Source organism: Nyctibius grandis (genome assembly GCF_013368605.1).
Source record: "Nyctibius grandis isolate bNycGra1 chromosome 34 unlocalized genomic scaffold, bNycGra1.pri SUPER_34_unloc_1, whole genome shotgun sequence".
NCBI lineage: Eukaryota > Metazoa > Chordata > Aves > Nyctibiiformes > Nyctibiidae > Nyctibius > Nyctibius grandis.
The window spans coordinates 770,102-780,729 of NW_027167468.1; the positions used below are offsets into that span (position 1 = coordinate 770,102).

The 10,628-nt window shown below is 48.1% G+C and overlaps 1 protein-coding gene across 1 annotated transcript; it reads right to left on the bottom strand.

Moving 5' to 3' along the window:
• On the bottom strand, window positions 1–977 carry LOC137677032 (olfactory receptor 14J1-like). The gene has a single exon (XM_068424223.1). The coding sequence runs from the start codon at window positions 975–977 to the stop codon at window positions 18–20; it is 960 nt and encodes a 319-aa protein (XP_068280324.1). The 3' UTR covers window positions 1–17.
• Window positions 978–10,628: the final 9,651 nt, after the last annotated feature.

Sequence of the window (10,628 nt, forward strand, 5' to 3'; positions counted from 1 at the left end):
ATGAGATGCTGTAGGTATCATTTGCGGAGAGAGGTGGTAAACTTTTCATTCTTGAAAAATGTCCATGAAATCAGTTTCCTAATGGCCTCCCGGAGCTCCTGGTTCCTCATGCTGTAGATGAGGGGGTTCACTGCTGGAGGTACCACCGAGTACAGAACTGCCACCACCAGATCTAGAGCTGGGGAGGAGATGGAGGGGCGCTTCAGGTAGGCAAACACTGCAGTGCTGATAAAGAGGGAGACCACAGCCAGGTGAGGGAGGCACATGGAAAAGACTTTGTGGCATCCCTGCTGAGAGGGGATCCTCAGCACGGCCCTGAAGATTTGCACATAGGACAGCACAATGAAGACAAAACACCCAAAGAATAAACAGGCACTAAACCCAAGAAGTCCAACTTCCCTGAGGTAGGAGTGTGAGCAGGAGAGCTTAAGAATGTGGGGAATTTCACAGAAGAACTGATCCAGTGCATTGCCTTGGCAGAGGGGTAGTGAAAATGTATTGGCTGTGTGCAGCAGAGCATAGAGAAATGCACTGCCCCAGGCAGCTGCTGCCGTGTGGACACAAGCTCTGCTGCCCATCAGGGTCCCGTAGTGCAGGGGTTTGCAGATGGCAACGTAGCGGTCATAGGCCATGACAGTGAGAATAGAATACTCTGCTGTAATCAAAAACACAAAGAACAAGACCTGTGCAGCACATCCTGCATAGGAGATGGCCCTGGTGTCCCGGAGGGAATTGGCCATGGCTTTGGGAAGAGTGGTAGAGATGGTCCCCAGGTCAATGAATGAGAGGCTGAGGAGGAAGAAGTACATGGGAGTGTGGAGGTGGTGGTTGCAGGCTACAGCAGTCATGATGAAGCCATTGGCCAGGAGGGCAGCCAGGTAGATGCCCAGGAAGAGCCAGAAATGCAAGAGCTGCAGCTCCCGCGTGTTTGCAAACACCAGGAGGAGGAACTTGGTGCTGGAACTGCTGTTGGACATTTGCTGCCTCTGGGCATGGGGACCTGTCCAAAGAGGAAATAACATGGCCACACCTGCATGAAAGGACCCACAAGATCAGGGTGTGACTCTGCAGCTGAAACTCCACCTCCCCAGAGAGCCTGGCAGCAAGAATGAAATAACCACAGCAATGACAGAGACAAGTGGAGAAAGAAGGGAAAATCCAGTGAGGGTGTGTCTGGGAGAGGCCAGGGCAGAGGCAGCCGGGCCCTCAGGACAGCGGTACCCTGACCCAGCTGTGCACGCCACCTCCCACACACCAGCATTGCCGGGCAGCTGCTCTCAGCCCCTGTGCTCTGCAGAGGGAACTGGGCACGTGGCTGGAGAGCTGCACCACGGCTCTGCTGGAGCTCTGGCTGCACAGGACGGGGTTCATGTCCTGGACCCCATGGTCCTGAGGGCAGAGGCTTTGGTGGGTGGGAGAGGAGGCAAGGGGGCTTGCTCAGAGAAGGGGTCTGCATTGGAGGGGGTCACATGGAGTTTTCTGAATTCTCCCTCCCACAACATTTCTGGTTTTAGTTTCCTCTCATTCCCTGATCATATCGCTGCTGCCTGGAGATTTTCGCCCTGGAGGTGTTTCCCTCTCAGCACTCACAGACCCCACTGCAACCTCTGTGCACTCACCTAAACAAACCTGCCTGTTTGCAGGGCACCGGCTGCGTGCATGTTCCTGATTGGAGGTTCAGAAGGGAAGAACACTCTGAGGGGGCAGCAAAGGTGATGCTGGTGCTGTCCATGGGCAGAGGAGTGGCTGAAGGCACTTTAGGAAGGTCCTAGCAGACCTACTGACCACTCAAAGATACAGCTCAGGAGTCTCAATGACTTCTTCAAACTTGAGAACATTTTTCTCTTTCTCTTTCCACCCACTCCCCTCCTGTCCCCTGCCCTGAAAGAAGGAAACTGAAAACACAGACTCAGGAAATCTCTTTATCTTTATAGCAAACCCTGCCTTGACCTTCCTCTTGAAACATCCCCTTGCAAGTTTCCTAGTGCTGATCTGCAGCTGTGAGCAGCCCTGGCCCACACAACACCCTCTTGACAGCAGAAGGACCCTGCCCTGCCTGGGCTCACTCCTTCCACCCACAGCTTCTCCCTGCAGCACCACAGGGAGTTCCCTGGGCAGGCTGAGTGCTGACCCTGGCAGGCAGCAGAGTCCCTGCCCCAGCACAAAGAGCCCTGGGGGACTGAAGGACAGCCCTGGGCACCCTTGTTATAGATGCTTGTGATAAATCGGGAAAGCCAATCTATATTAATAATAAGAAATTTTATTAACATGAATTTAACAAGCGATAAATGATCAAAAACAGCGCTGGGAGACCGGGGGAGCAACAGCTCCGCCAACGGCTCGCGCCGAATCTTAGGAGAAACATCAATTTATTAGCTAAAACATACATATTCATTAATATGGGTTGGGTTATTATAATTCATAATCGTTGTTGATGTCTTGCAAAAAGACACTATACAGTCAGAGCTGTAAATCACAGCAATTAAGGCACAGGCCCCAGAGTTGTAAATCACAGCAATTAAAACACAGCAGGAGTGCTGCTCTGGTTCCCAAGGTTCAGCCATCCATTTGTCTTCTGGCACCTCCTTATCTATGCATCTGCCATTTGTCGGTTGTGTTGGAATTTCCTTATTTAGTTACAAGCTTAACATATGTTATTCTATACCTACCATCCTACATAACAGGTTTGTTGCAGTAAAACCTTTACATCTACGTTCGATTTTATGAACAAAGTTAACCCGTCTATTACACCCCTGGGCTGCACACCCCTGCAGTTGTCCCCAGCAGAAGGCAGCCGTCATGCTCACCGAGTCCAACCATTGCCCTGACACTACCACGTCAACTAGACCATGGCATTAAGTGCCATGTTCAGTCTTAAACACATCCAGAGATGGTGACTCCACCACCTCCCTGGGCAGCCCCTTCCAATGTCTAATGACCCTTTCTGAGAGAAATGCTTCCTAATGTCCAACCTGAACCTCCCCTGGAGAAGCTTGAGGCTATGTCCTCTTGTCCTATTGCTAGGTGGGAGAAGAGGCCGACTCCCACCTCGCTACAACCTCCTTTCAGGTAGTTGTAGACTGCAATAAGGTCACCTCTGAGCTTCCTCTTCTCCAGGCTAAACAACCCCAGCTTCCTCAGCTGTTCCTCATAGGTCAGACCCTCCAGACCCTTTACCAGCTTGGTCGCCCTCCTCTGGACTCGCTCCAACACCTCAACAACTTTCTTGAAGTGCAGGGCCTCAGTATTCAAGGTGCGCTCACCAGTGCCGAGTACAGAGGGACGATCACCTCCCCATACTGGCTGGCTGCACTGTTCCTAACAGAGGCCAGGATGCCGTTGGCCTTCTTGGCCACCTGGGCACACTGCTGGCTCATGTTTAGCCGGCTGTCCATCAGCACCCCCAGGTCTCTTTCCACCAGGCTGCTTTCTAACCACTCTTCCACCAGCCTGTAGTGCTGCATGGGGTTGTAGTGGTCGAAGTGTAAGACCCGGCACTTGTTCTTGTTGAACCTCATGCCGTTGGTCTCAGCCCATCTATTTAACCTGTCCAGATCCCTCTGTAGGGCCTTCCTACCCTCCAGCAGATCGACACTCCCACCCAGCTTGGTGTCAACTGCAAATTTACTGAGGGTGCACTCAATCAATACAATCTCATGCTCAATTTCGACACAGTCCAAGCACTCCCTAACATACAGCGCTACCCCACCGCCTCTCCTGCTTCGCCTGTCTCTCTTAAAGAGCCTATAGCCATCCATAGCAGCACTCCAGTCATGAGAGTCATCCCACCACATTTCTGTGATGGCAACCACATCATAACCTTCTTGCTGTACAGTGGCTTCTAGCTCTTCCTGTTTGTTGCCCATACTGCGTGCATTGGTGTAAATGCACTTCAGCTCGGCTAGCGGTCTTGCACCCAACGCAGGCCTGTCGCCCCTATGTTCATTTCTAGTTGCCCTGGTCTTATCCCCCTCCCCCATCGAACCTAGTTTAAAGACCTCTTGATCAGCCCTGCCAACTTCTGGGCCATAACCCTTTTCCCCTTCTGACTCAGCTGTTCCCCATCCAGCATAAGAAGGCCTGGTGTCATGAAAGCCGCTCCGTGGTCAAAGAACCCAAAATCCCACCTACGGCACCAGTCTCTTAGCCATGTATTAATCTGTTGTGTTTTCTAGTCCTTTCCCTATTTTCTCCTAACACCAAAGGAACTGAGGAGAATACAACCTGTGCACCTACACCCGTCACCAAACACCCCTTCACCAAACACATTCCTGCGAGGAGCAGGGAGTTGGACTTGATCATTATGGGTCCCTTCCAACTTGATATATTCTATGCTTTGAGGGTTCTGGGTGCTATTAAAAGGTATTTAAAGGACAATGTAATCATCAGGCACAGTCAACATGGGTTCAGAAAGTCCTGTTTCCCAATTTGAGATATTCTATGCTTCTATGATTTTTTCCTTCAGGTTCTTCTCATTTGCCAGCTGCTGCTGTTTTAAGCTTCAGCTAGTTAAAATCTTTCCTGTCTTTCAACAGTCTAATTGTCTCCTTAGACAGCTCTTTAATTATGTTTATATCTATCCTTTGCTATCTGCCTATCTAAAACATTTCTCGTAAGATTATCCCTTGTAGAAAGGAGACTTCATCAGAGGCAGCTTGTACTCAGTATATGGTTACACAGTGTGTTTTATTGTTTATGAAATTTTATCATGCTTTAGTTTTCTTTCCTTACAAATAATAAAAATTCTTCTGTGCCTGTGTGCAGCCAGTTCTCCAAGGAGAGCAGGTGGGAGGTGGTGCAATGGAGCTGTAACATCCAGGTGCAAACTTCAGTGGAGAAGTCTCATGTAAAGAACAGTGACCTAAGTCCCAGGTGGCCAATGACAGAAATGGTGGGGTTGGGGAAGTGAGGAGCAAAGTTGTCCACAAAGAGTCAGACCCAAAGGGACTCTCTTCCAAGCTGCTAGGAGAATGGTTCTATCACCTCTTCTTTAAGCTGAAAAATAATAAAAAATATAGTTTAAAATTTAAAAAATCATTTTTATTAGCTGCACTTTGAAATCTTCCTCCTTAACTACACTATGAGACCTCTCTAATCAGCTGTACAAGTCTTGAGGACTTGAAGAAAATTAGAGGAAGAGAAACAGCTCGTTAGGGCTTTCTGTATTTTAATGAGCCCCATGGTGTATTTGGTGCTGAGTCCCTGAACCTCAGGTACTGAGAGAAGATAGAAGAAACTGCTCAAGAAGTCAGAAGCAAAACTCAAAGTACCTGGAAGTATTAATGGGCCCCACTGTGGGCCATTACTGACAAAGCCTCCCCAAGGACTCGTTAGAGCAGATAATTGGAGGCTGTGATTGCAGGTAGGCAAAGGCCCTGTGCAGGTGGCTGTAAAGCTCAGAAAACTGTTTGATTTCTTTGATGAAGCAGAAAGGACACGCCCTGACCCTCCAGGCCCTGGGAAGGAAGATCCTGTCCCTCACATGTGATCAGGGCTCTTCCTAGTGGTAGTGGGATGTGAGGGTGAGTAGTGAGAAGCATAGGAAAAAAATCTATGACACCTCCTGACCTCCTCAAGCAGGGGAAATGAAGTCCAGAGCCTCAAAAGAAAGTTTCTCCTAGTAGGTTTCAATGGCAGAGGCAACAGCCATGACCAAGGGGACAAAGCCCTCAGTCCTGTTGAGCCTTTTAGTCTGGCCAGAGCCCTTGGCCATCTCTCCTGCAGGCTGTCCTACACTGTCCCATGCCTGCACCTCTTCCCCTTCAGGCTGCAGACACCCATCTTGCTTTCCCACCTAGCTCTCACCCCAGCATTTCTATACCTTCACTGATGTCTCTCCATTCTCGCTGGCTGTTCCTTGAAACACAAAGCCATGGGCTGTTACAGACTCCCTCTTGGTGACCTCTTGAACCACAAAGGTTACCCTTTGAGTGACACCTCCAGTCTGAACCTTCCAAGATGCACTTTCTTGAGTTTCCTTCTCTTCCCACTACCAAGAAAAACTCCATCATCTCTGAAACCACCCTTCAAGCTGTTGCAGGCTACACCTGTAGTGCCCTGAGCCTCCACTTCACCAGGCTGAAGAAGCCCAGGGTCCTCAGTGGCCTAGGGCTTCTACAGAGGCCCCAAAACCCATCCTGATGGATCTTGACTAGAACCTCTCCAGTTCCTCCTTATTCCTCCAAACTGGGGAGCCCCACACCAAGACACACTAGTCTAGATATGGCCACACCAGTGCTGAGTCATGGGGGATGATAACTCTGTGGTCTGGGTGGCCACACTCCTCCTCATGCAGCCCTGTATGCAGTTGGCCTTATTAACTGTGAGCACGCACCACTCACTCCTATGGCATCCCTCGTAACGCCCCGGCCCTTCTCCTCAGGGTCACTCCTGAGCTGTTCAGATCCCAGACTGCCCTCATGTCTGGGGTTATTCTGCCCCCAATAAAGGACTTGCAACTTCTCCTTGTAAAACTTCATGAGGCTCCTCTTGCCAAATCCCAAAGTTTCTCAAGGTCCCCTGGAGTGAAGCTCTGTTTTCACAGCTGTTAATGTGTACGTACAGATGACCCACCAAAGTTGTGGTGCCTCTGATAAGATAATAGCATGGGGAATTACAGGACACTCCAGATATAGAAGCAGGTACTAGTTTAATGGCATTACTGACCAAGGTAGGAATTCTCATGGTGACAACCTCAGAAACCCTATCCACAAAAAAAAGGCCAAGGAGAACAGGGGAAAGAGAGGTGGGCTGCTTGCATGGGGTGGTACAAGAATGGTCAATGGGAAGAAATTCTAAGCGGGAATAGAGGAAAAAAAGGAATGAAAAGGTGAAGCAAGGGAAATTATCAAGGCTGTTTGGGGGTACCTGCCAAGCAGCCCCGCATGTGAGCTACAATGCCTGGAGTCAGACAAGAAAGTCACAGATCACCTGAGAAAACTTCTTTCTGTCTGACATCAAAGGTCACTGGGAACTTGAGTGCTTTCCCTCCCGTCATGAAGGAAAGATCAGTTGTGGATGGAAATGCAGAATCGTTCATGCTGGAAGGGACCTCAGGAGGTCTCTAGGCCACTCTCCTTCTCTCAGCAGGGTCAGCTATGGAGTCAGAGCAATTTGCTCGGGGCTTTATTAATTTTGGGCTTGAAAAGCTCCAAGGATGGAGATGACACAAGGTCTCTGGGAAATCTGCTCCAGTGCTTGACCATCTTGATGTGGCGCAAGTTTTTCCTCCCTTGTTTCAGCTGATGCCCATTGGCCCTCATCCTCCCATCATGCACAACAGGGAAGTGCCTGACTCCATTTCCTTGCTGATACCCAGGAAGCTGTGGGAAGGCTGTGATTTGGTCTCCCCAAAGGCTTTTCCTCTCCTGGCTTTGCACTTTTGCAGCAAAGGCGGACAACAGCATCCTGGGCTGAGGGGTTGGTGGAGGTCATCCTTCCTCTCTACTCAGCCCTGCTACAATTTGTCTTGCTCACTTCCCTCAGGATTTTCTGCTATAACACCTCACTCGCACTGTAGCCAAAGCTGTCCTCCACATCTTCCACCAGTCCTGCCTTGTCTCCTTGTGAAAACCAGATCCAGGAGAGCATTCTTACCATGTTGGAGCAGGGATCACCTGCCACCTACCCTCTGAGTTCTTTTAGCAGAAGTCCATGGTCTTCAAAGTCCCCAGTGATTATTAGGGCCTAAAATTGTGTCCCTTCCTCCAGCTGCCTAGAGGACACCTCATCCTCTTCCCAGCCTTCCTCAGGCAGTTCAGTGATCCTGACCCAAAGACCATTGTACCTCAAGCAGTTAGTGATCCATGTAACAGTAAATCTGCGTAGACCCAGGCCTGTGCTGTGCTGTGCTCTACGTACAGCTTGGCCTTCAGGCTGTGTTGTGGAGATTGTATTTCTGGGTTGCAGGATAAATTTGATTGCAATGAAATGTCTGTAGGAAGCTCCCACTCAGTACCAGTGATCAGCCCAACTGCATGCCCTTACCTTTACCTAAAACTGCCATGAGAATTTCACATGTGAACAGCCTCTTTTGGGGGCAGGATCACAGGAGCAAAATGGGATAACTCTTCTACAGATGGGATCTGCAAGACTTGATGCATGAGCTGACCAGACAGAGGTAACCTCACCATGATCTTGCAAGCCACGTGCCTACTGCTGCCCTTTCAGCTTCTCGGATAAACACAACCAAACCGTGGTGCTGCTGTCCCATCAGGTACTCAGGAGGAAAGGATGTGACAGCCCATATCCAAGCCCTCTTCCTGGATGGGCCTACCAGATACTTAGGGAAAGGGATTCGCATAATCAATGAGCCAACTCTTCTCACTGCGTTACGGTGCCTTCTGCTGCCTTGGCAGAGACACTGGTAGAGGTGAGCTTAAAAGCCCATATCCCAGCCATGAGTCAAGGGCTGACCCATCAGCTACTTCAGAAAGCGATGACCTCACAGCTACCTTCACAGCCTTGTGCCTCCTGCTGGCCCATGAGATCCTGAGGCTCAACTGACCTCACCATAGCATTCCCACTCATCTCCTCCTTGTGGCCTGTGAGCTGATCAGATGCAGATCACCTCACATTCCTCTTGCAATGCTGTGGGACTGCTCTGGGACCTCCCAGTCCCAGTCCTGACCCATGGGGCCAAACAGCTTTTGCTTGTCAAAGTGCATAAAAGAATTACAGACATTACCGGACTAGACTCAGATGTTATCTATTTACCTATCAAGAAGGAATATCTACAGTGGTTAACAAATCAGTCAACTCTTTTTCAAATGGCCTTACAGGACTTTACTGGACAATTGTTAACACATTTGCCAAAAGATAAAAAGCTACAGTTTATTTGCAAACAGGATTGGGAAGAACAACTTATCAGATCAGAGATACCTGTGACTGGACTAACTGTTTTTACTGATGCAGGAAAGCGATCACATTCAGCAGTTATTACCTGGCAAGAGGATGGACAACATTGCAAATTCTCAGGACAAACTGAGGACTCATTGCAGACACTTCAACTTTTTGCAATATACCAGGTCTTTATAAAATGGAAGGATGCACCTGTAAATATTGTAACAGACTCTATGCAGCAGGCATTGTAAATCGAATTGAAAGAGCTTTTATACGACCAGTGAAGAATATGCGACTTTACACCATTTTGCTACAGTTGCATCAAGCAATAAACCTCAGAGAGGTACCTTATTTTGTCACTCACATTCGTAGTCATCAATTTGATCAAGGTTTGAGCATTGGCAAAAATAAAGCAAACACACTTGTGTCCTATACGCAAATATCACCAAATTTATTTGAACAAGCATGCCTATCCCATCAATTCTTTCATCAATCAGCGAAAATTCTGGCAAAACAATTTCACCTCACCATGGCACAAGCACGCGAATTGGTCAGTGCTTGTCCTAGTTGTCAGAAAATTGGCATGGGAATTGGAATAGGGGTAAATCCTCGAGGACTGAGTGCGTTGCAACTGTGGCAAATGGATGTTACTCACATTACAGAATATGGAAGACTCAAACATGTTCATGTATCTGTTGACACGTTTTCACATGTAATATGGGCAACAACACAAACTGGGGAAACAGGTCGTCATGTCAAACGACATTTACTTGCTTGCTTTGCAAGTCTTGGGGTTCCACAACAACTTAAGACTGATAATGGACCAGCATATTGTTCACAGATTTTTCGTCAATTTTGTCAACTATGGGGTATTACACATGTCACTGGGATTCCACATTCGCCTACGGGTCAGGCGATTGTGGAACGTGCCCATGATACATTGAAACAGCTTCTGCAAAAACAAAAAGGGGGAGAGGAGACTGAACCTTCTGAGAGACTTGCAAAAGCTGTTTATGTACTTAACCATTTAACTTTAGCAGGAGATAAGAAGCGACCCCCAATTGTAATACATTGGGAGGCAGTTCGACAGGGAGCAAGCTATGTGCAAAACAAAGGCAAAGTGTGGTATAGGGAACCAGGTACTAACGAGTGGTTAGGACCAGGGGAACTATTACTAATGGGTCGAGGTTATGCTTCTGTCTCTACAGGCACAGGAGTAAGGTGGTTTCCAATCAAATGTATTAAACCATATGTGGAGGTGGGATTTAGATCCGGAGATCCGACAGAGAGTAGCAGAAGACAGCAGGGCAATCAGGGATGCAGCAGGAAATAATTGGCTCAACAAAATCCTGCAAGAATTAGGTGGATTGTCTCTAAAAGGATGGTTAGCCACATGATTAGAGGGAATAGTTTATGTAGTTGTGATTATAGTTATCATAGGGATCTGCGTGGGTTGTGTTAAGACAATCATTGAGAATAGTATATGGAAGTAGTGAGATAAGAAATCTAACTACTTCCAAAGGGGGAAATTGATACCGGATGGTTTAGCAACCGTTTAGCAAGAGTAGGCCTCAGAGTAGGCTCTAAAAGGCCTGATCTGTGTTACCTTTAAACAGAATCAGCTTTCCTGTCAGTAATTTTCCTTTCAGCTAGAATAATAGAGAATAACAGTATGTTCTGAAGTAAACTGCATGTTTTGTAGATAGAGTCTGCTTATGGGAATGTTTATAATAGGCATTATCCTACTTGTGTTACCCTGTTTGTTTGCATGTTTGCAGAAAACTGTG